Raw genomic sequence first — 25,832 nt, forward strand, 5'->3', positions numbered from 1 at the left:
GAGGAACAGAAGGAACTCACTTACGAGTTAGGATGACTATCTTTTTTTCCAGCCAAGTTCAACTGCTCTGCAGTAGGTATATGGTGAATTACCCAGGCCTGTGGTTTAGGCAGGTTGAAGGAGTTGAAGAGGAAAAGAGTTGAGGGTATTTGCAAAAGATTTATTTAAGCTAGGCAATGAGATGAGTTTTAAAAAATGGGTATAACATTTAGATGTGTCCTTTAGTAAACACAGTTGCTTCTTATCATTTGTGGTAGTAGTTATGTTCAATAAAGTCACCGAGAACACTGAATTACTCCCAGGGAAAATATAGGATTAAGTTCCTGCAAACTTCTGGTCACATTTTTGTCAAATGATCACTACATAACCTTGTTTTATGTGTGTTTCTCTTTAAAGACATCTTAACTTATATTGTTGATTAACATGGAACTTAAGTCATTCATGGCCAAAAGCACTAATGACAAGCCTGAATGAAACTTACCTAGCACATGTGTGTTCTCCATAAGACATATCACAGCCTTCTTTTTCTTAGGAATACTAGACAGCACTTCAGCAATACTCGTGGGGGCATCTACAAAAGCAAAATCACCAAAGAAAGCACAAAAAATGCGAAGAAACCACATGGCACTAATACACTGAGAAGAGGCCAGTTAACAGTATGAGAGCTAAAATAAGGGAGGGTTGCCTTGTTCAACCTCAGCTGGAAATGTGGTTGTGTCAGGCAAGCTGTCCACGAATGGTGCCGTGCATTGATTTTAGGGCTACAAATAAATTTTAGTGAGTAGGTGAATCTGAAATGTGGAATCCTCGAACAATGAGGATCAAACTGTACGCTGCCTAGAACTGTTTCTCCCATAGCTTAGCCCAGTTTCCTTCTTTTGATCAAATGGCATGTATCAATTTCAGCAGATATCCAGTTATTAAACAAGAAATTAGTAGTAACTTTGCTGCCAGTTTACAAAAAGCTAAGATTTATATATTACTTTTTGAAATTTTCTCATCTGAAGTCTCCCAACATATTTGCTACAAGTGTTAGAAACTGTACATAAGAATACTGATTTTTTTTTTTTTTTGGGTCATTTCAGCCATTGGCAGCTTTTTTTGTTGTTACTGACAGCTTCAGTAGACTTTATTGGTCTTCACGAACAGTAATAATCTTTACACTTGGCGGGTGGATGCGACAAATAAGGTCACGTAATTCTTTTTTTTTTCCAATCAATTGTGTTTCAGGCCTTCTCTCCTCCATCATTCCACCTTTTCATTGAGCCTACCAATCACCTAACTTGCTGGATAGCAAATAAATCAGTTACTTTTTGATATTGTTTTTTGGAGGGATCTTGTTCCCTCTGATTTCTTACCCTTAAATATCATGTATTTGCTATTACACGATCCTTTTCATTAAACTAATGTTGCCTTACAAAGAGCTCAGAGCAGGAAGAAAAAAAAAAATCACCTGAATACTACCACCCTCAAGTTGAAGCTTGTTTGGAATCTTTGACGTTTCCCCTCCAAAGTGCCTTTAGTTGTACACAAAGTCAAATTTGTGGCAATTTCATTTCAGCACACCCCAGACCTTTAATCACACTCAGGACCTCCAGGTGAAATTTTCTTTCGTCAAAGGACTTCAGCGAGGAAAAGGAACTGTAAGAGGGGAAAAAAATGGGAGATAAAGAAAGGAGAGGGTGGGGAAAGGCACAGCTGGGGATGGAAAAATGTTTAAAAAAAAAAGAAAAAAGGGTGAGGCGGCTCAACACTTTCCCCAAGCACCCATCCCCCTAAGTCTGCAGTCTCAGTTCCCTGCCCCGAGCGGAGCTCCCTCCTCAACCCAGGAATCGCCCCTGGCGCGGCCCCGGCCCCGGCCCCGGCCTCCCGCACTCGGCACAGCGTTCGCGGTCTCGGGGACGCAGCTGCAGGGTGAGACTTACGTCCGAAACACCGCCCCGCGCGCTCGCAGCAGCCCCTGCCCCACTCGGGCCGGTCGCGCGCGCGTGTCCGGTTCCGGCCTCCCGAAGCGGGCGGAAGGGCGCAGGCCGCACTCCCCGCTCCCCGAACACCGCCCCCCCACCCCCGGCCCGGCCCCGTCATCTCTCCGGGAAGCGCCCGCCAGCCGCCCGACCCGGGGGTTTCCGACCGCTCGGCCCGAGGCCGAGGGGCGGGGGCCGGGCAGAGCGCCGCCGGAGGACACCCCTTCCGCCGCGCCGCCGGGCGCACGCGCAGCCGCCGCAGCCTGCCGTATTTAGTCCGCGATGGCTTCCCTCGCGCCCCACCGTCCTCCTTCCGAAGGCGGCTCCCTCCTTGCGCAGCCCGGAGCCCGTGGGACCCGCCGCCAGCAGGCCGAGCGGCACCATCCCTAAACTGGAACGGCGGTGGCCGGACTTGCGCGAGAGGAAAAACAGCGACAACCGGAAAGGGCTGACGGGTCGCGAGGAAGCGAGCCAGGCCTCCGAGGAAGAGGAAGGCCGGAGCGAGCCGAGGTTTGCCGAAGGCGGCGATTCAGAGCCGCGCGGGGCGGGGAGGAAGGCCGAGGGTGGGAGAGGAGGGGCGCGGCGGAAACTGCCGAGGCCTCCCGAAGGCGGCAGCGTCCGAGTTGCCCGGATGTAGTTGGTGGAGCGGCAGCGGCGGCACCAGCGGCGGTGGCGGCGGCGGGAGGAGGCGGAGAAGAAGGAGCAGGCAGCGGCGGCGGCGGCGGGGGGAGGAGGGGAAGAGGCGGCTGAGCGGGAGGAGAAGAAGGCGGAGGAGGCAGTCGCTCGCCGCGGGGCTGAGCCAGACGCGTCTTCTTGCCCCCCTCCCCCCGTTCCCGCTGCCGCCGTGTAGTTGGCGCCGCTGCCCGGGCCGAGAGTGAGCGTGGTGTCGGCGGAGGGAGATGGCCCGGGAGCGCCGGCGCCAGTAACGGGAGGTGCTGAGAGTCGCCGAGGGCGCTCCGGGCCCTGGTGCCGGGGCTGCCGCCCGCCCGCCCGCCGCCTGCGCGCCCGCCCGCCCGCCTCTCGCGGCCGCTCTCCGCCCTCCCCGACACACTCACAGGCCGGGCATTGATGGTAATGTATGCGAGGAAACAGCAGAGACTCAGTGATGGGTAAATCGTCTTTTCGTTTCGGGCCGGGCGGCGGCGGGGGGCCGGGCGGCGGCGGGGGCTCCCTCTACAGCGACGTCAGCACAGGCCTGACGTGGCGGTCTGGCACGGCCAGCTCCGTGTCTTATCCAAAGCAGATGCCATTGTCCCAGGTCTGAGCGGAGGGGAGGGGGCGCCCAGAAGAGGTGGGGAGGGGGCGAGGAGACAAGTGCAGCGAAGGGACCCTTGACGGGCTGAGGTTCCCACCCCTTCACAGTGTTGATTGCTATTAGCATGATAATGAACTCTTAATGGTATCCATTAGCTGGGACTTAAATGACTCGCTTAGAACAAAGTACCTGGCATTGAAACCTCCCAGACCCAGCCCCTTCCCTCCATTGATGCGCGGGGAGCTCCTCCCGCCAGGCGTTAATTTCTGGCGGCCGGGGAGGGTGGACTCTGCCGCGTTTCCGGAACCCCAGGTCTGGAACCCGCGCTGGTTGCGCTTTGCTGAGCTTGCAGCCAGATTTACAGATGTCACCTGAGGGACCTCTCTTTCCCCCTCGACTCTCCTACGTAAACTCTGACTCCTAACATACCCTGGAGGAGGGAGGACCGCGACCTAATGGGATTGCATGGTTTGGGTATTCTTCATGACCAGGCAAATGCCTTAAATAAACAAACAAGAAATGTCTTAATTATATACCCCAAGTAAATACGGGTTTCTTACATTAGAGGATGTATTTATATAATTATTTGTTAAATTGTAAAAATGTGTAAAATATGTATATATCCAAAGATATACAATGTGTACATTTTTTGTAAAGAGTTTAGAGGCTACCCCCTGTAAGAACAGATATAAGTATTCTATTTTGTCAATAAAATGACTTTTGATAAATGATTTAAACATTGCCCTCTCCCCCGCCTCTTCTAAGCTGTTACCTTTAAAGTGCTTGTTTAGGGACAAGTGGGAGGAAAAAATGGACATTTTTCTGATTTGTCATTCTGTACCCTGACCTTAGGCATGGAGAAACTGACCTGTTAAACTCTAGTTCTTAAGTTGTTAGCTAAGTAAATATCATTGTTGAACTGAAATCAAAACTGAGCTTTTGCACCTTCCCAAAAGATGGTGTCTCTCATGGTAGCTCTTTTCTGATCCATGGATAACAACTCTCACCTTAGTGTATGTAAATAGAACTTTTACAAGACAGCAGTCCTACGTAGGCCTTGTTATTTATCCTGTATAATATCACTAAAGGTTTCAAAACCCCACATTAATTTCTCGCGTCCATGATTTTCAAGGCACCTGGGTTTCCAGGGACTGAGCACACTGCTGAAGGGTAGAGGTGAATGTTTTAAACCACAGATCACCCCTTACAGTATAAGTCACTTGACAATCTGGTAGTAGAGCAGGGGCTCTTTAATGGATTAAACTAACGGGTTAACATCTTAATAACCTTCAGCGGTTGTGTATACCAAATGTGCTTCTTTTCCTAGAGAAAAAGCTATTGTTCCTCTGTCAAGACTAAGCTAATTTATTTGAGCAGAAGGCTGTTGAATTAGCAGAAGAATGCTTTGGCAATTGTTGAACTTTTTACCTGTCTGCCTAGTGGCTCAGCACATCATTCCTTTAAGAGGGGCTAAATGAATAGGGTTAATCTGTAGGGAACTTGGTCTTTTGAGTTTGCAAAACTTTGATCTTTTCTCCTCTCCAAATGTGCTGTATAGTCTGAAGTTTCTTTCCCTGCGGCCGGGCTTCTCTTGGTGCAGACCAATTGGCCACCGCGGAGCCTTAAAGTTCTTCCTTTAAAGGGATGTGGGACTTTTACTTTAAAAAGGAGAGAGAGCGAGGGAGAGGAAGACTTGTAACAGTTAGTGAAGACCAGAAGCCCAAGTGCGCTCAGCCTTTTAAACAGCTTTTCCTGGCATTGTTAGCCAGCCTGCAGGCAGCTAGGCATGGGTTGAAGCATTATAGAAAAGCGCTCTGAATGCCCTACAGGTGGTCTGCGCACATAATCCCCCAATTTAAAGCGTTTTCCTTTGCTGGACAATTGCATTACAAAACTCCCTTCTTTTTCGCCCCTAATTGAACCAATGAACTATTATAAACTACAAGTTTTTCTTTAAAAAATAAAATAAAATAAAAAACCCTCGGTGCCTAAATTCTATTGACTAAATTCTGGCAAGTTTTCTGAACTGAACGTTTTAAAAGCACCGGAAGTAAAAACTGCTTCAACAGACATTTCTCTTTTGGGGATATTTTTATTCCTTTATGCTTGTTATTTTCTGACAGATTAGCAATAATTTAAAAGTAATTGGTAAGGTTGTGTGTTCATCCTGAAAAGATAGCCCCAGGTCCCTTATTAAGCTGTCAATCAAGATAAGAAATGGGCAGCTACCCTGCTAATGACAGGGCATCAATCATTGTGGGCTGAGAGGGTACTCACTCTGCACATCCTGCTAAAATGTTTGTCGTGGTTACATTTCCTAATACCTTTAGTGGTTAAAAATTTTTTTTGTTTTCAATAGAAGAGACAGACACTATTTCCTTGACTGGTCCTTCTTATGTAAGAAGTCTTTAAGAGGAGTTTGGGGTAGTAACATTTTGCGAATACTTTCCAGAGTCATTCTTGGTGTTAATTGGATTTTTAAAATTAGACGTGCAATAAGAACACCTGCTTTAGCTATCATGCCAATTTTATTTTTTTAAAGTCAGAGGCATTGTAAAATCTTCATCGCCCAAGCAGTTTTATTCATTAAACAATTACTATTTTGTAACTTAGGGGTAGCAATGAGCGGCCTGCAACTAACCCATTGGGGGACTCACGTACTGCACATAAGCCAGCCATGAACTTTCCATATTCAGTTATAAAGTAGAATTTTGAGGGCAGATCCCACAGTCTTTGCCACATATGTGGGATGGGGAGAGAGTTAAAAGCCACTAGTTAGCATATTAATTTTCTAATGTAACGGTATTCTCATTACAGACACATTTTCAACTATATGACACAGTGGAGAATGTTCAACTTTGAAGCTTTTTACCTTATTAATTCTTCAATATATCCTTATAAAATGCTATACTTGATAACTTTTCCAAGATGGCTATATGCATGCTCAATCGAAGCGAGCTTATTAAACAAACAAAACAGGTTTCAGTAAAAAGACCTACACTCATCATCCCTAGAGACTGATTTTAGAGAATGGTATTAAAACACAGTGCTGGTTCTTTGCTTTTAAAGCTAAAAGTCGAGTTGCAAATTTACCAATTCCCAGATGGTAGCTACTAATGGAATCAAAAACCCAAAATTGATTTTAGGGGTGGAGGAAGGAAAGAAGGATCTCTATGTGGCCCTTTGCATTAGACGAATGAACACTACCCATTTGTGCTATACAGATGTGTCTTTAATTACTATATAAAACAAGTGTTCGCTTTTGAAAATCTTGTCAAATTATTGGGGAGGGGGATTGATATGGTTACTATGTGGCTAAAAGATCAATGTAAAGTCTAATATGATGAAAACCATCAGTAAAGCCGAAGCACATTAAAATTGCTTGTGGGAGACGTTATGTGAAACACTTTCTTCTTGCTTTATAATAAATGCAATTTGAAAGTACCATAAAACAGAAGGGGGGAAAGTTTGTAAGAAAGTTTAAGGAGCAAACCATGTCGCATTGCAGTTTCTTAACATGCACTGACCACGTTCGCAGGTGCCTGTAATACTCCAAAGTTTGGGCAAAGGAAGTCAGGTTGGCTTCCCAAAGCAATATCAGGAGCAATTGCAGCACACAGGATGCAATTTGAAGTGTAGGCGCAAACACATTCTGTTGAGGCTCAAAACAGATCGTGTGTCTGTCAGCTTGCCACATCTGGTACTATACTGCCACCTGGCAGTACCACAAGGCTCCAGAGCCGGGAGTGTGCACAGGTTTGTTCATTCAATTCATTCATTCAACGACCCTGAGCACCCAGAGTGCTGGCCCTGTCGCTTGCACAGACCCCACCCAGAGAGCCTGTGTATTTTGTACTCATAGTTTTGAATTCTTTCTCTTAAGGACCCTAATATGTCATCAGTTTCAGGCCCCACAAGACATCCCTGCCACACAGTACGATTTCTTTTCATTTATCTCAATTGAATGAAACCCTCAATATAACAGTTATCCTAAAAATGTAATTAAGCTGCGTTGACATCCAAGGGCGTATCTTTTTTAAAATTATCTTTGACTTTGAACGGGGTGCTTGCCAAAGATCCACCATGCCAAAACTTTTAATGGAAGAAAGAATGAATGAGAAAGGATACTGTGAAGAGGAATGTGGTTGGCTTGCTTAACGTGCTCCTTGACAATTTCCCACGGAGAAGTCCATCCGCTGAGTCCAGGGGACACTCCCCAGTGCTGCACACGAGTGCTGTTGGGGCGGGCAGGAAGCAGGCGGCCCCACCTTGTCTAGCCAGGTGTTCGTGGAAACACACCAAGGAATAGAAACTTCACTGGAAAACACGGTCAGCCAAAGGGAGGAAAGGGGGAAACATCTGCTTTGGAGGAAGATCACATAGCACAGCGATGTGGAAAGACCAGGCTTTCAAAGAAGGATGAGGAAAGACAGCCTCGTGGAGCCCATGTATGAAGATGTCTGGTCCCTGAGGACCAGAATGGCTGGTGGGGATGGGAGGGAAGGAAGAGACACTAGCCAAGGACCAAATAAGATCTTAGAGGTCACCTACCAGGATCACGAACTTGTAGAGTTGAGGGGTCCCAGGCGTCACGGGGAATCTTGCTGCCCCATAGACAAGTAACAGAGGCAAGACCCAGCCCCTATGGAAACGCAGCATCTCAGAAATCTCTCACCAAATCAGAAGCTGCATTTTGGCAAGATCCCCAAGTTTCACATGTACAGTAAAGTGTAGGAAGGTCTAGAGTACAGTCCCTCATTTTGCAGGTCATGAATCAAAGCCCAAGATGACTGTGCTTGCCGTAGATAGCACAGTCAGGAGCACTCCTGGGCCCACAAGCCACCAAGCCTACATGTTACTCCAGTCTCTGTAGGGCTTTTCCAGCTGTCCCGCTGTTCTGTGCAAATCCCTAAGGCCACTGAGATGCACATTCATAGCGGAAACAGCAAGTTACCAGGGCCGTGTTTACCTGATTGCAGAGTCATAACGGAGTCTCCCCGTGGCTTGTTGGTGACCTCCACAGGCTTATCAAGCCTGGGGCACAACTATTATTCACAGAGGACAAAAGCATCTACTTATATCACCTTATTTATCACTCAGGTGAAGCATACACTAATTTAAATTAGAAAACCAATTTCCAATATTTTCCTTCCTAACGAACCCTTTGCTAATTAACTAACATCCTAACAGTAGTCGTCACCTCTGCCTACGTGTTAGAAGCACTCGGGGGTGTTTTGTAAAATTATCAATGCCCACACCACACGTCAGACCAATGGAATCACAATTTCTGGGGGTGCCTTCTGAGAATTCGAAGTTTTCTGAAACTACACAGGTAATTCTCATGTATGGCCAGTGTTGAAAACCAGTGGATGTAACTGAATATGATGTTGGGATCTAAAGTGAAAAAAAAATACGTAAATGGAAATTAGCTAAGCAAAACTAGCCATCATCAACCAACTTGACTACTTTAAATACAAGTGGTTATTTTTTCCTTCTTGTCACCTCGAGCAGTAAATATTAAATGTTTGGGAGAGGACACTAGTGCCCTCCCCTGGTCCAAAGGGAGAACTTCATGCTTTGTTGTTTTTAATGAAAGATCTCACTTCACAGTTCTGGATAACCCTGCTTTTTCACCCGCAAAGAAATAACGGAGAATTGTGTACACAGGGTACGGTTCTATTAAACTAGAAATTAAACCCAACCTGTGAACCTAGGAGGAACCAATTATGTTGATATCTTAGTAAAGATATTAAAATGTTCTCTTTTTGTTCGGTACGTGTTTATTTACTGAGACCGGTTCAGCTGGAAAGGAAAGCTCAGCCTGCAGGGACCTAAGACAGGCTCGACTTTCTAAGACCAAGTGAAGAGTCATGTTGTGGTCCAGGCAGCTGGGATCCTGAGTGTGTGTAGACATGTGTATCTTCACCTCGTTGTCTTTGAAAGGAACCTGATGCTATCTTACTTAATGCTGCAACTTCACTGAAGTTGTAGAATTGTAGGATGATGTTATTAGAGAAACCTGCTCTTTCTCTGGGTACTGTGAAAGAAGTAACAAGTCCTTAGCCGAAGCCCCAGAAAGTGAGATTCACTTTCCCAAGTAAACCCTGAGGTTTTCCTGACTCTATGTATCAGGTATGATTCTAGATTTTAACTGTTACACCTTATCATACTTCTGTAAGAAAAAGCCCGAATAAAGGATCATAAGTCAAACCCGAGACAGGGATGTAAACTTTGCTTGACACCACAAAAGAGTATTTCTTGGCCATACTCAGTGGGAACCAAAAAAAAGCTAATAACTTAATCCTTCTGAAAAATATCTCATAATAAACACTATTTTTTACTTGACTGAGAATTTCTGGATTTTTTTTTTTTGATAGTAGTCATCCTAATGGTTGCGAAGTGCAATCTCCTTGTGGTTTTGATGTCTGTTTCTCTGATGATTAGTGATGTTGAGCATCTTTTCATACATATGCTTTTGGGCCATTCATATGTGATCTTTGTAGAAATGTCTATTCCAGTTCTTTGTTCATTTTTTAATCAAGTTATTTGACTTTTTTTGGTCATTGAGTTGTAGGAGTTCTTTATATATTCTGGATATTAACCCCTTATCAGATATGTGATTTGCGAGTATTTCTCCTATTCTGTGGGTTCCCTTTCCACTCTATAAAATTTTGATTGTGTCCTTTGATGCACAAAAGTTTTTAAGTTTCATGTAGTGCCATTTGTCTATTTGGGCTTTGGTTGTCTGTGCTTTAAATCCAATGTTATGAAACTTTTCCCCTATGTTTTCTTCCGCATGAGCATTTTTAAAGCAAAAATGGGCAAGTTGGTAGTGACAGTAAATAAAACAAACAGATCATTTTTAGAAGGCATAGATGGTAGAGACTTTGTGTGCCTATTGATTTGGGGTAAAGATATTGAAGTGTTTCCTGGCCTTTTCTAATAACACTCCAGATGCCTTACTTCATACGGGACACCTGCCTATATAGGAAAAAAGGTCATTATTCGTCCTGCCCAGAATCCAGGCCAAGCCCAACATTTCACTTTGGAAATGGCTCTCTGTAGGAGAATAAATCCCAGGGCGTGATCCTGGTTTGGATGTTGACTGTGTTCTCACCCCAGGGGAAGAGTATTACCCCACCTCTAAAGCCAGTTTCAGAGAGGCCATGTTATCTCATCACCTAATAAATACCAACTTATGCAGATCATCTATTTTCTCTTAGAAACCATAATTATTACCTTAAAATCTATCTACTCTTAAGAAGCATAAAATATTTATTTAAATCTTAAAGCAGCCAGACTTTATTCAAATTTGGCTAGTGCAAATTCTGGAGTCAGTATTAGAAGGGGTTTGGTAGAGTCAAACAAAAGGTGTCATGTTCACAGAATCATATCCTTTCTGATCCTGAAGGAAATTGTGAGCCCATCTACATTGATGGTTTTGATCCCGGTTGTGCAATAGAATTGCCATTTATGAAATGCTGATGCCAGTCTCCCACTGCCACCCCCAGAGGTCCTGACTCAGTAGGACTGAGAGCACTCAGCTCATCCAACTCCACATCTGTCTTGGAAATGAGGGTATAAGCAGGTGACTTGTACCACCTTCCCTGTGCACTTAATCACACCTGCATGGTCCCTTTTGCCATGTAAGGGAACATAGTCACAAATCACAGGGATTAGAAATTAGGATGTGGACATCTTTGGAGGGGGTGGGACACTATTTTGCCTACCACACTGGGATTAGAAGAATAACATGTAGCTGTAGACACTTTGTTTGTAAAAATGAACATATAAGTGTGTCCTCTTTTAAAATACCCTTATAGAACCCAGGATTTTGCATTTTATTTGAGTCTATGAGTTCAGGACATTGACACAGAGAGAAGAAATTTCGACTTCATCCAGTCGCTAATTATTATATTAGCCCATCCACTCATTCATCAAACCATCCATGCATTCTGTACCCATTTATGCTCTTTAATTTCTATATCAATCAGAATAAGTTAGGTGTTGCTGCAATAACAAACAACTCCAAAATCTCAGCAGCTTAACACAACAAAAAATAATTTATCCCTTACAGAACAAGTCCAGCATGTGTCATCAAAGAGATTCTATTCACCTAGAGTACCCAAAGATTCATGCTAACAAAAGCTTTATCTTGACATGTGCTTCCATGATCTCTGCATCAGTGGAAAGAATGCATCAATTTGTGTACCGATGCTTAAAGTTTCTGTTTGGAAATGACACGTGTCATATCTACGTGCACCATTGGCCAAAGCAAGTCCTGTAGCCATATAGCACCCTAAGTGTTGCAGGAAAGTAATCTTACCACTTGCCTAGAAAAAGAAAAACTGGAAATATTTGTGGAATGACAATAATGTCAGGGTGCCTCATGATAATATACTCACAGGTTCCCCCCATGCCCTGGCCATAGTTAACTCTGCTTTCTACTGAAAGTAGGGAAGTAAAATACAAAAAGAACTAGACTAAGGTCAGAATTTTATGTTCTCATCCTTGTCTTTGTACTGGCCTGTAAGCTTGTTAAGTTTTCTGAATCTCATTGTCCTCGTGCATGAAACGAGGATAATAATTATTGCTCTGACATTCTCATGCAATTCTTCTAAGAAACAAATGACATGATTGAAATACAAATAGTATATTTTAAATCTATATTTACAGAATTTTAAAAAAATCAAGGACATTCAAGACATTATACTCCTCAATGAGATGTTCATGACTTCCAAAGTAGGCAGAGTGGTTAAGTATCAGTGCATTAACCCACTCAAAAACAAACATCTCTATCATTTTCTTAAAGGTATGCTGTTCTAAAAATCTATCTGTTCATATTAGTTGAGCACCTACAAAAAACTGGGAATTACATTCAGCGTCTCCGCTGACCACCATAATGCAGGAGGGAATTAAATGTATCAGATTCAGCTGTAGACACTTTCTTTGTCCAAAATTAACTGATCTGCGGAGAAAATGAACTCACAGTAAAACTAAGCAGCAAGAGTGGAGAAGCAAGAAAAAATAGAGAGGAAAGATTATGAGAAGAAAATTTCAGATGAGGCAAAAAATGTTCGAAATCAGAGTCACAAAGAAATGCTATAGCCACATTAGCAATATTTCAAACATACAGTTTCCATATTTTAGGCTTGTAATTCTATATGCTGGAAAACTTTTTTATAATTTTTATGCTGGAAAGTTGGACTTCGTATGAAGGAAATGACTAAGTCTGAAATACTCTAGGTTTAAAATGACTCGCATACTCTTAAGATTAACAGAACCTTACTGTGTATTATGATTTTGTATGTTTGCACTTCAAAATTCCCAAAGGATTTAGCAGTCTGAGACCAAAGATTGGATTTTTCCAAATCACACAGAAGCTTTTAAATCCAAGTTTAGCCGAATGAAAGCATAAATGTGGTGAATTCCATGAATCTTTCCAACGCAATCATGTTGTGCCAGCACAATCCTATTGTGCCAACTCAAGAAGGATTAGTGCAAGACTAACACAGATGTTTCCAAGTTCAATAAAGGAGGAGTAGGTCCGAAGTAAGTCAATAACCCAGTTTTCTAGGCCCCTAAATTTACTGATTTCGCTTTACTGTAAGCTGTTCTTTAACTTGTGCAAGAAGTGTCAAGTCAACAACAAAAGGTGATAATTCCATTGGGATTATCAGCCCTGTTATTTTGGTAGCACAACCAAGACTTCACCAAAACAACTGGACGCCATTCCACCCCCTATTGCATGAGATTCCCCGGATCTAAATTTTGCCTTTACATCTACTATCAGATCAGAGCCTAATCTGGAGACACCCTACTGAACTTGGGTTAGGAACCAATTTGAGAAGTAGGTGAGGCATGTCTCTGGAGTCACCCAAAACCTCTTTCTGTGTCTCCTCTTTGGTGACTTTCACATTTCTTTCTCAAGTACTAAGCTCTATTCTGTGGCCCTTTATTTACAAAGAGAGTATGTTATTACTCTCTTTGCTAACCAAACTCATCAAGACTCCAAGGAAAGGGATACAGAAAAGAGTACATCCTGTCCGTATCAGGATTTCTGTGATGTATAAAAAATATGATATAGAGAATATGCTTTCTGGCCCAACAGTACCTAAGAAATAAAAATTTATTAAGAAGTATTGGTGTTAGAAATACATCCAGAGTTACTGACAAGGTCCACTGGGGAGATAGATCTGCGCAAAGAAGTTTTCCAGCACCGCACTTGTCCTGCTACAAAGGAGGCTGCATACACACCTTTACCCTGGACTGAGCCACAGGAGTCTTTGTTGAACCTTTGGTGGTGCCCTTGAGAGATACAAAGTTGCTGACATATCAGTTAGTCCTGACTCTGGCCCTTTAGGCCTCCCTGATCCATGTACACACAAAGGCAAGCTGCCACTCCCCAGATGTTCAAAGCCACCAGGTTCCTCTATCAACTCTAACCACTATGCTCTTACTGATTCCCTCTTTATCTCACGTCTTCCAACCTTCCCTACATGCTGCCTTTGCCCAATGGGCTTTAAGTTTCTCCAATATTAACAATAATTTGGAGAATTCTTCATGGAACACCTATCTGGTCCCAACACCACACCATATATGCGGGCTACAGCAGGGAACTTGGGATTCATGGAAACTTCTCTAACCACAGTTTCTCCATCTTGTACATCAGGTCCCACTACCGGATTACACCCACCTCCTAGGGGTGTCCCAGACAGGGCACAAACCACTGCCCAGCACAAAGGAAGTCCTCACCAAGTGTGAAAATTGAATGAGAAATACAACACTGTGAACCGGAAGTTGGGGACAGGGTGGAGAGTGATGGGCAGTGGAGAAGCTCCCATTGGTTGGCTTCTCTGTACCAGGAAGCAAGGCCACCCGCCAAGGTGTGCGGCAGATAGAAAAGGCTGAAACTGTTGATGGACAGCATAGGAAAGCGAGCGAACTAGGGAAACCTGGGGCTGGAGGAGACTACGAATTTATAACGGCACCAATTTGAGTGCTTGGGCCATTTTTTCCAGAAAGACCAATCGCCAGGCAGCCCCGTCCGGCCACACCTTCTTCCCAGAATTCTGCTCACTATCCCTGGGACATCTTGTGCATTTGTGTCTGGAGAGTAAAGCTGGCAATAAAATACATTAGCACGTTGAAATTTAAACAATACGGTGTTTCCAAAAAGAGTCGATTTTATCTGAGAAAAATGTAACCTAGCAACAACAACAACAAAAATGGAAACAGTGTAATAAGGACAATTTTAAAATAAAATCAGGCTTAATAGCAACCCATGCCTATAAAAATAATGTTAAGTAAATAAGTAACTTTGCTCTCTCTCCATCATATGAGGTAGTGTATGACACCTGACCACGCCCTCCCTGGCAATGACATGGCAATGACAAATCCCTAGTGTGGCAGGGAAGGAGGATGAACTATGGACTGCCTGGGGCAGGGTACAGACCATCATCCCTTCAGAGGTAGTGGGTGGAAAACTGGGTAGTGCCAGAAGAGGGTACACAAAGCAAGAATTTGGAGATTTATAGAAATATGTAGGCATGGGTATTCGAGAACTTCTGGAATACTGCAGATCTGCAGTCGGTCCCATTGACCTGGTCACTGTGCAGGGTAAACAAATCAAGGCTGTTTTGCTATAAGGCCTGGTTCTTAAACTGGAAAACAAGGGAATTCACTCCCTTCAGGGTGATCATAGGGACAATCACTTGCTGGCATTATGGGCTTTTCCTGCCCCTTAGGGTCACCAGGAGGTGTGGGATTGCCTGATGCAGAGGATAGATGGCGGGTAACAGCACCCAAGGACTTGGTGGCAGCTCTGTGTTGATTACTGCCCAGTCTGTCTCCAGCAAAACTCCTCTCTGAGTTCTGGTCCAATAGGTCCAACTTCCTACGAGGCATCTCCTCCTAAATTCAATTCAACCTCAGCACTTCTAAACCAGAAACCGTCAGCATCCCTCTCCTCCTCTAGGGAGTCCTATTTGGGTGACTGTGACCAAGAAAACCAAGCTGGGTTCTCCCCCCTCTTGCTGATCCCCCGAATCCAACCAGTAGTAGAGTCAGGTAGCTTCTGCCCCCTGCACATCTGTCCCCTCTAGACACTGCCTCCTCTGCATCTCTCTTCCCCAGGCGTGCATGGGCCTGAGTGCCTTGAAGCTGATATAAAGTAGATCGGGCAGAGGAGCCAGGGAATACGGCAAGACCCTCTCTTCATCAGAGCAGTTGGGAGCCACAGGCTGGAATGGTAACACTGGTTTTGTGAGTTTAATCTGGGCTGAAATTTATTCTAGAAAGGCAGTTTCCTCATGCATGGAGGAAAATCATGTTTTAAAAAATTACAACATGGAAGATGTGTTAAGTATTAATATACCTAGCTGATCAAGTTCCTCGAAAAGTTGGCCCCATTTTTCAATCCTTATTTAATTAAAATTCTCTAATATTAGTCTCTAATATGACTACTTTAATGACTGGTTAATTACTAAAATATAATTAACATGCTTCATCTAGGACTTTGTTAAACATGCCCATGGGGAATATCATTGACAGGTTTCAGGGAGAGAGCTCAGATACCCTGTCTACCTGGAGGGAGGTTACCCAAGTTCTAGACAAAGCACCAGAGGGAAACATCATCTTCACGGTTAGCATTTTAAGCTCAACCCATGAAACTGTGGAAGTATCACATAGGGTAGTCTGCATGTCGTTGCAACTAGGTTAATAGTCAGTTGAGAATACATAAATACAAAATTTCGGGAAAGCTATCCTAAGGAAATAGTCCCAAACGTAAGACAAGGCCTATATACTCATGCTATGTTATCTTCTAATTTCAAAAAGCTAGAAGCATTTTGTTCCATGACAATCTAAATACTCAACAACACAGGCTGGGGAGATGACCAGTGTACCATCGGCTGCTAGACTATTCTGCGATCATTCAAATAGGTTAAGTAACAAAGACTGGAGAACCATGAGCAATGTGTATGATTTATTAGCAAGTGAAAAAAGCAGAATGTAACTAACACAAATAAAATGATAAATGTTAACACTTAAGAGGCTAAGAATATAAACAGACAAGAATATTACATTATTGAGGGAGGATGGGGCATTATTTCCAAACTTTTGTGTTCTTAGATTTCTATCAGCAGTTTTAACTTCAAGAAATATTTGCTGATCTATTTTGTAATCAAGCACCAATTTCATTCTTATTCTATAGGTCGCCTGTAGATCTTTCATGTTGCCCCAAATGCCACCATTAAAGATGACTTCCATTGGGCCATTGAACCCTCCGTGAGCTTGCTAATGCACCTAGAAAGTGCACACACTAATCTGTTGTTATCAAGAATCCCTTCTACCTGATTGCCTTCGAGAAGGAAATTTGCATCAATGGAAAGAGACTAAACCAGCTGGGATAAGACAGCTAAGCCACGGACCAGATTGCTTTAGAGGAGTTAGATCACCTTTCTAGATCTTCGTTTCTTCAGGTATAAAATGAGCTGGTTAAAGTCAAGTTACTAAAGTCACTGGCAGATGGAAGATTCCATGGTGGGGAATGAGCTCTGGAGGCTCCCTGGGGGCACAGTCTGGGTTAGGAGCCCTGGGTGGATGGGGCAGTGAAGGGTAAATGCCTGAGTGTCACCCAGAGGGAGCAAGGGGCACAGCCGGGTGCGGTAGGGTAACCCCAAATGCGCAGCTTTCTCGCATTCCCCAGCCCAGCGATGGAGGCCGCCCAATCCCTTCACTCCATGCAAGGAGTTTTGTTATCCAACTCAATAGGTTTACTTGAAAAAAAAAAAAATAGAAATTTTATGATGAAATATTCCAGCCTGAGCCATGAAACTTAATTTTTTATTATATGCTGTCTTCATTCAGTCCCCGTTGATCTCTTTGAAAGAGACCCTCAATGGAAGCTGGTCTTTCCTTACCATTCTCCCACTCTTCGCCCAAGCACCAGACATAGAACAGATGCTCAAAAAATACACAGAGTGAGTCGTCTTCAATGTTTGCCTTGATCTTACTTCCAAAGGGGCAAAAACCCCTTCATCCACACTCTGACGGTAACTGTCACATCGTATTTCTAGGTAGAAGGGGTGACACCTTTGTTTCATAGGTGAGGAAATAAAGATACACACAGAAGAGCTGTGTTCACGGAGTCCTCGTGAGACCCTGCTAACGGGAGAATGGAAATATTTCCCCATCCACCGCGGGCAAGTCTCAGTCGTTCTCTTAAATTCTCCCTTAAGAACCAGTTTGGGCGCATGACGAAATTCGATGAACTTGCTTTAGCATAAGACTGTTAAAAATTTTTCCTTTTAATGGCCAATCCCACAAACCACCTCTGTACAATGACTGAATTTTCATGAAATGGCACGAGATTGGCTTAGAGTAAACTTTAATGGTACCCGAGGCTTTTGTCGGATCATCTATTCCAGGTGAGGAAGACCAGCTCGTAGACATTTAATAGCTTCTCCCTAATACCATTTCTGAGATGAAAAGCACTTTAACTTTCTAAAACAACAAGAAAAGGGGGAAAGATTCTTAAATGTAAAATAACACGTCATTTCACAAACCAAGGGGGGAAAGCCTTGAACGCCTTTGCAGATGCTCTATTTGACAAGTCAGAGCTATGAGGGAGTTCTTGTAGCTGCTTAGTAAACAGCTGGAAGGAGGAATCCCACAGGAAAGAAGAGGTGATATCTGTGTTCTGCTGGCACCCCCTAGGCAGCCCCCTGAGCCGTCACGCCAGTGGGTGTGCAGTAGCTACTCCGTTCCGCCACGGCCTGTCTCAGCTGTCATCTTTTATTACAGATCTGTCTCAAGCCAAACCTTTGCAGCCTGCAGCCTGATCATGTGAAAAGTCAGGGAAAAGGAAAACAAAACACCTGCGGGCAAAAATAAAGAAAATCAATTACAATTAAGGGGCTACCTCTGAACCATTGTCTTGTTAAATGACCTCCTTCCCAGGAGGCCAGATTGCCCACAATTCTCCCATTATCTCCTAATTTCTCACCCTCTCTGGTATTAAAGTAACCTCACAGAGTTCCCAGATCTACTGCAGAGAATTCTGAGATCCTGATTTTTCTGGCCAGAGATAAACAAGAGAGAAGGAGAGTGAAAAGAATGAGTAATAAATCACAAACATGGTCAAGGGTATCACAAGAAGTCAATGAACATTTCGGTGCTTATAAATATAGCATCTTAAATATGGCCCAAGAGAGGCCCCTGCTGGTCAGACAGGGTGCAGGAGGATTTGGGACTGTGCACATCGTGCTCCTCGAGCAAGTGTTGAATCGTCACAGATGCCTGAAGAGACCTGTTTGCAGGGATCTGTCAAGCATTGATGATTTCGCAGCCTGGAAAGCACCTCAGGGTGACACGCGGCCATGTCCCTCTCAGGGGACTTCCACATCCACCGCCTCCGCCGAACTTCCCAGCAAGCCCATGAAGGAAGGCAGCCGTGACATGCCAATTTCGGTTCTGAGAAGATTAAGGTTCACAGGAGTTGGGGGCGTTGAGTGGCGCTGGACCTTTAGCCGGAACTCTTCCTGCCTCAGTTTGCTAGCTGCTCATGTGTAAGTCAATTTTTGTGGGTTTGGTTTTTATTCGTTTGTTTGTCTGTTTTTAGCTTCACAGAAAGAAACCAAAGCAAACCACTAAATTCTAGGTGCAGGGTCATGCCAGGTAGGCACACTCCTTACAATCACTCAATCTTTCTTTTTTTTTTTTTTCTTTTTGAGACAGGGTCTTGCTCTGTAGCCCAAGCTGGAGTGCAGTGGTGTGATCACAGCTCACTGCAACCTCAAACTCCAGTAGCTGGGACTTACAGGCAGTAGCTATCACATCCAACTTTTTTTTTGTGGTAGAAACCAGGTCTCACTATGTTGCTCAGGCTGGTCTTGAACTCGCAGACTCAAGCGACCCTCCTGCCTTGGCTCCCAAAGTGCTGGGATTACAGGAGTGATCCACCACACCTGGCCTCCCACTCAATCTTTTAAACGCATCATGTACTCCAGGGAGGGAGGAAACTCTTTTTATCAAAATCTAGTTTTCCCATTGAACTTTTAATTTCCTGAACTCTCCATGAAACGCATTCCATCCAGGTTCAACTAGTGAGAACATTTAGTCTCTTGGGTCACAGTACGGGGATGGAACTCAACTAGAAATTTCGCCAAGGAAGACATTTGCTCTGTGACTGACAGGAAGGAGGGAACATATCTATACGTATAGCTCAAAGGCAGGGGGAGAGAGGGATTTGTTTCGTTTCTAGGAAACATATGTCCCACAGCACAACCAAAATGCAGCTGGCAGGATTTACCAGATTGCTGCTCACCCAGCCCCGGGAATGTCCAAGTTCTTGGCGGGAGAGGCATGTACATTGCAGGAGATCTTCAGCAAGTCTGTGCCTGAGAAACCCAGATGTCCCCTCTCCTCATCTATAAAGCACCACCCTCCTGATTGCCTCTTCCCTGAAACCAAAATTACACGCAGAGAATTTAAAATAGGTTCTCACAGCAGATTGCAACATCGTACAAAAAAGAGCCGCACTTATTAATTCCATAAATAATACTTTTCTTGGCTGAGCACGAGCCATTATTATAAACATAATCTCATTGATCCTCATAATCTTTCCTGCATTTTTTTCTCTCTGCAGGTAGCCAGCTATACGTGTTGGGTCAGAGTTTGGATTCCACCAGTGGGTTCCGTCATTGCTGGACTGCCTTCAAATCCACCTGCAGAGAAGAGAAAGAGATTTCTGAATTCAAGTCCCAGGAAAGTCAGACGTAGGCAGTATCTAACAAGCCTTTTGTACTATGCAAAGTCCAAAGAGCTAAACTAAAGCATATGCACACATACACTTAGACCATTTACGATCCTTTTTTATTTAAAATGATTATAATTAAGAGAACAGTCCTGGAATACAGGAGATTTGGGCTCTAGGCCCAATTAAGTCTGTTCTCATCATCCTTGTCCCCTTCTTTCTCTTCTCTCCAGCCCTAATACATCCAAGGACCTGCCTGAGCCAATGGCTCCACTTAGCTTCCCCTCCTCCGAGACCAGGTCACTAAATTAAATGCCTCTTACGGGGGAGGTAACTGATATCCCCACATCTCACTGACAGAGTCCTCCACTTGCAGAGCACTAAGGAACCATGTAGCCAGCATGCCTTGTCACACAGAGGAGGAAACTGAGGCCCAGAGGAGAGAAGTGACCTGCCAAGTACTGATGGACGTGGGATAAGAACCCACATCTCTCCCCGGCTCATGACCTCTCCCCGCCTCTCCCAGCACCCATTGCTTTGAGGAGCATTTGCAGTTTTCCGTGGAAACAAATATCAAGGCTCTGATTCTCTCATGGTGGGATTTGAACATCAGCAGAGAGGCCAGAGTGTCCCTTCCCAGTGCCACCCAAATAATATCACACTGGTTTGTAAACCTAAAGTTGAGGGCAGACGCCAGCGGTGGAAGGAACACAGCCTCGCTCGGCTGTGTTCCCTCTGGGGCGGTGGCCGAGAGGGAGCCCCAGCTCCGCCCCGCCACCTTCTCCTCCCAGCTGTTGTCTGGGCACCTGCGTGGTTCAAACCACCAATATTTGTTGTTTTGATCTTCTCTCATTACTCAACAAAAAGAGGCACATTCATTCAAATAGCTTTATGCCAAAACCAATTTTGGATTTTTTTTTTTTTTGAAGTTTTAATCAATTGTTTTGGCATCCTAGAGATATATCGAGCAGGCTGGTATTCTCCATCCTGGCACGTATTTCATTGTCAAGATTTCTTTAGCACAGTTCAAAGTGTCCACCATTTTCATGAGTGCATTGGTTCACCCTTTTTTTTATTATTATTATCTGCTGGAGTGAAGGGTGCTTCTTCTTTCTCAGCCATTCCATGTGAGGGGACCAGAGGATATTCATCAGTTCTAGAACTACACCCAGATGGCTCCTTCTCCTCTTGACGAAGGTAAGCTGGTTTATCCTGCCCCATAGCAGGTCTTTCTGCCATCCTGCACCCTCCCACCTGCCCGAGTTAGGGCAGCACTTAAGCTCTAACTCAGAGTCACGCCTTCCCTTGGGCAATTCCTAGATCCAAACAAGACTGACCCCAAGAAGTACAGACAGGCACAGATGAGAAGCCCAGCCCATGACCTGGAGCAGTTGTCTATTTCTAGGGTACACACGAAAAGCATGAACACAACACTCAAAGTATCTCTCGTCTACTCCACTGGAACATGAAGACTCTCAGGGCAATCTGAGTCATATAACTCTCTAAAGGACACAGACAAAGCCTGGACTAAATGCCTGTGGCAAATCTATGGCCAGTCATTAACAACAAAAGTACTCCCTGTACACCGTGAGGACAGTCACTCAGCAAACACACACAAGGGACACCTCAGCCAGCCATGGGCTCATCCCACATCCTGAGCACCTTATCCCACACACAGTAAGGATAGAAGATGCCCCCCCAAACCCTAACACAATGAAGTATGAAGCGTGATATTACAATGCAATCAGCATTCGTTTTATTAAGGGGTTTAGAGAAGTTAAACTAATATCTCTCTATTGATGGCATGCATAACAGATGTTTCTTTCATCTGTGCAGAAAAACAAAAACAAAACCAAAACTCGTAATAATTATCCACAAGAAAATATGAAAACATTAATGAGCTCTATGAATGCAAGAGAACACGCTTTACATAAAGCACATGACGAAGAATATGACAATAGGACCAGCAAGAGTGTCGCATATAGAACAGCCTCGCCATAATCAGTAAGCTGACGCTCTCCAATGAATTGTTTCAGCTTCATTGGCGCATTTGAATGTCACCTGCTCTTTTTCAACAAAAAGTGTTATCTAAATTAAATCCGTACAGACAGTATATCAGAGTCTCTCCTGTGAAGTCCATTTGTCCTAAGCCCAGAGGCCTTTGTGGCTATTAATGTCCTCAGGAACTTGGTTGAGTGATAAGATTTTACAGGTGCCAACGTGAGTGTGCGTCCTGTCTTCACCGGCGTTTGCATTTGCACGGGACAGCTGTGCACACTCAGCACTGCTTGGTGCTCTTTTGTTCACACCCACTCGGATTTTTTGGTCCTCAGATGGGGGGCACTGCCAGAGGTGGCCAGCCGGGCGGGGAGCTGGAGCTGGCTGCATGAGTAGCGCCCGCCCAAGCCACTCCCGGCGACAGAGCCTTTGCCCCTGGGGTCCTGGGTGGCCTGTCTGTGGGGTGTGCCCCCGGGCTCTTTGCAAGCCACGGACAGCTTGTCGCTGGCTGAGGACATCACCTCATTCTCGTCTTCATCTGGAAGCTGCATCCGCCCCGATGCGCCAGGTTCACCGTTGGCACCCTTCCCTGGGGACCACGTGCCAGGGCGAGCGGGCGTCCCCTCTTCCTCCCACCCGCCCTGCTGGCCTCCCGAAGCCTGGCTGGGAGGAAGTGACCCGGCTCCACACTCCTCCCTGACCGAGGGGCCCTTCGCCCCCTGGCTGGGGCCTCGGCCCCTGCGCGTCCTGCGCCGCACGCTCCACACCAGGTCGGCGACACCGAGCAGGAAGGACAGCGCGCTGACCGCCCAGATGAAGAGCATCATGATGGATTTTTCCGTGGGCCGAGACACGTAACAATCCACCACGCTGGTGCAAGGGGAGCGGGTGCAAGAGAATCTCTTTGGGACCAAGAATCCAAAGAGGAGGTAATGCAGAGCCCCAAAAGCTGCCTCCAGCAGGGTCCGCAGGAGCAGGTGGACGATGTAGCCGGAGGAGAAGTCCGGCACGCTCAGGTGGCACCGCTCCCTGCAGGGCCCTGGGCAGCGCCTCGTCCCAGGGCCCGGGTCGCAGGCGTCCAGGTCCCCGGACGCTCCATCCGACCCGCAGGGTCCCCGCGCGGCGAGCACTGCTCCTTGGTGGACGACGTAGACGCTGAACACGGCGTAGGGGAGCAGGACAGACACGCTCTGGATCACCCAGAACCGCAGGTGCGACACGGGGGAGAAGATGTCGTAGCAAACGTTGGCGCATCCGGGCTGCAGAGTATTGCAGACAAACCTCTCCTGCTCGTCCTGGTAGATGGGGTACCCGGCCAAGATGATCACCGCCATCCTCAGCAATACCATCAGGATAAGCCAGATCTTTCCTAAGGAAAGAAGCAGCAGGAATGGCCTTGTCACCACCGTATCAACGTGTTTCCTCCCAGCGACAGCTTTTAATTATTTACTGGGACTGAGATTGGACAGTTGAGACGTCAATAATCTCAGCAAGAGAACCAGCCACTTAATGCATTTGACAAATATTTATTGAGCACTGAACATACTTGGATTTTTTTGTTTTGTTTTGTTGGGTTTTTTTTTGTTTTGTTTTTGGTGAGAACTTTGTTTATTTGGGATAATTGTAAGAGCAGTCCTGGTGCTCTCTTGGAATCAAGAAAAAAATACATAAACAAAAGAAGACATCCTAAAATGCGACCACAGACCATGAAAGTTCACTTTTCTTCATTATTAACATTCGAAATAAATGAAAATCTAGAGGGTGGCCAAAAACATACAAGAACATACATTAAAATGATTATTGATGTCACATTACGATATGTGATATCAAACCTACTTGTTTATTAAATGCTTAGAGATGAGCAGATTTTTCAAAAGCGTAGCATACCAAAAATGTTTTGATCTGACTCCACTAGTTCAAACTTTTGGTAATATCTCCTGGACTGAAAGGTCCAGAAAGAAAGTTTGGCTGGGCAGATTAATGATTTAAATAAGATCTTCCTCTCCTTAGGAGAATAAGCTTTTTAAAGGATTTTAGCATATTCCTGTAACTGTAGAGCAAATTCACGCTATTAATTTCATTTAGTCATCTTTACTTATGATAATGGCCCACTGAGATCTCTATTTAATCACAGGGCTTTTATTTAATGTTGGCCTATGGTCCCCGAAATTGAATTTTTTAAAGAACATTCAATTTTTCAGATTTTTTAATAATTCAGAATTCCTTTCCCCTTCTTCCAATTACCATGAATTAATGAGGCTTCTCTTTCTTCAATTTATCATGAATGAATGAGACCAATCTAGGAAACCAAAATAACTTCGAAGCCCTATTTTCATGTCAGGGGCCAACTATTTTGGAACATGCCAAAAACACAGTTAAAATAACTTCTAAATATTGCGTTTTGTGGTAATATAAAGAAAACATCATCTGACATATTAAAAAAAAAACTCTATTATAAATGCAGGCTGTCAGACTCAAAGAATAATGTCATTATGTGTTAAAAATCATTGACTTGAACGTTTAACACCAAGTCGATTTTGTTGAAATTCTACAAAATAAAAAATGAAAAAGAGAAGTATCACCACATCTCATATATTAGTCCTTTCTCCTCAATCCATTTTTCTGGGGCACCCATGTGTCGCTCTGAAAATTAGAGTCATCTGTATCAAACAGAAATCTTTATCATTTTCTTTATTAAAAAGATAAAGAGATTTGGTTTTAAAGTGCATTCGAGAAATGAGTAATCTTTACAAATTAAGCTTCAAGGATAAAACCTAAAAAGAGGAACGAGAAGAAAGCCGTCATCCAGGCATGACTTTCTTAGGAAATTTTACTGTTTTGCTCCTTTTCCTGGTAATGTGGCCACAGAAGGGATACACAAAAACACCCCCCCTCCACCTGCTTCAGTCTTCAGCCTCAGCACTCGCATGTCAGCGACAAGAGACCCTGCGGGGGGGAAAGGCTCACACCCAAGGCTCCCTTACAAGATGGAGCAACCGTGGGGACATTAGAGGAAACCTAAAGCCACAGCTCCCTTCCTCGCAGCAGACACAGACCTTTCTTTTGGGGCCAGGCAAACCGAAGATGAGGAAATACCTTGACCCTTTAAGAAGGACTTGATTCAAACACAGCAACAAAAACAAAAACAGAACAGGAGTTTGGAGGTTGTCCCGATACTCACCCACAATGGTCACGTTGCAGTTTAGGGTGACGATGAGGAACCCCAGAAAGTCCCAGCTTTCCATGCTTCCGGAATGGCACAGACTTGAGGCTGCCAGAGACTGTTGGAGGCCTGTGTTCTCCAAAGGAGGTGGGAAATCCTTGCAGGAATAAATGGATTTTAACGACAAAAGACTTAACGGTGAGAGTGGGAGATGGGAAAGCAAAGGTTTGAGCCCAGGAGCAGGAGGTGAGTTTTTCTGTCTCCAAGTTGAGATGGCCCTAAGCCGAGGCAAAGCATTCCTGACAACTGCAGCGCCCAGAACAGCACGAGTCATCTCTCATTGTGGGCTATTCTTACCCTCTCGGGATATTCCCGGCCCGTGGCAATGCTCATGTGTCCCCACCAGGACAGCCAGACGCTGCAGGATATAATAGAAGCAACTACTTTTAACCCAAGAAAGAAAACTTGCTAACCAGTCAAGCAAATTTCTCTGTTAAAAAGGCATTTGCACAACCACTGCACTTGTGCAAGAAGCCCTACTGTGTTTGTGTTTTGTCTTCTCTAGGCAGACTCACCACCCCACCGTGACACTAACCCACAGGGACCTTGCCTTTATTCGGAATTGCTATACCATTGCTGCAAGCAGAAATCCACGCCGCTGCTGTGTGTCCCAGCTCTAGACTGTGACTCGGTTAT

At 44.7% G+C, this 25,832-nt stretch overlaps 2 protein-coding genes across 2 annotated transcripts in view; one reads left to right on the forward strand and one right to left on the reverse strand.

Annotated features, from left to right (window-relative positions):
- The window catches only part of FZD8 (frizzled class receptor 8), a 6,064-nt gene extending 2,108 nt beyond the window's left edge, over positions 1-3,956 (forward strand). Inside the window, exons 2-4 of the mRNA XM_012660912.1 lie at positions 1,788-2,586; positions 2,646-2,692; positions 3,093-3,956. Of these exons, the coding sequence (XP_012516366.1) occupies positions 1,788-2,586; positions 2,646-2,692; positions 3,093-3,228 (982 nt within the window). The 3' untranslated portion in view covers positions 3,229-3,956. The remainder of the gene's footprint in view (positions 1-1,787; positions 2,587-2,645; positions 2,693-3,092) is intronic.
- Positions 3,957-22,278: 18,322 nt separating this feature from the next.
- Positions 22,279-25,218, reverse strand: GJD4 (gap junction protein, delta 4, 40.1kDa). The gene is made up of 2 exons (XM_012660924.1): positions 25,155-25,218; positions 22,279-23,342 (listed from the first exon to the last, which is right to left on the reverse strand). The coding sequence occupies exons 1-2, from the start codon at positions 25,216-25,218 to the stop codon at positions 22,279-22,281; spliced, it is 1,128 nt and encodes a 375-aa protein (XP_012516378.1).
- Between the last annotated feature and the right edge of the window lie 614 nt (positions 25,219-25,832).

Source organism: Propithecus coquereli, unplaced genomic scaffold (assembly GCF_000956105.1).
Source record: "Propithecus coquereli isolate 6110/MARCELLA unplaced genomic scaffold, Pcoq_1.0 Scaffold69, whole genome shotgun sequence".
Classification (NCBI taxonomy): Eukaryota; Metazoa; Chordata; class Mammalia; order Primates; family Indriidae; genus Propithecus; species Propithecus coquereli.

Bases quoted from the DNA above. Each gene is read 5' to 3' on its own strand.
- GJD4 (XM_012660924.1), bottom strand. From the start codon at position 25,218: ATGGAAAGCTGGGACTTTCTGGGGTTCCTCATCGTCACCCTAAACTGC. The intron at 23,343-25,154 runs GTGAGTATCGGG...TTCTTTCCTTAG, and splicing joins CTGCAACGTGACCATTGTGG to GAAAGATCTGGCTTATCCTG.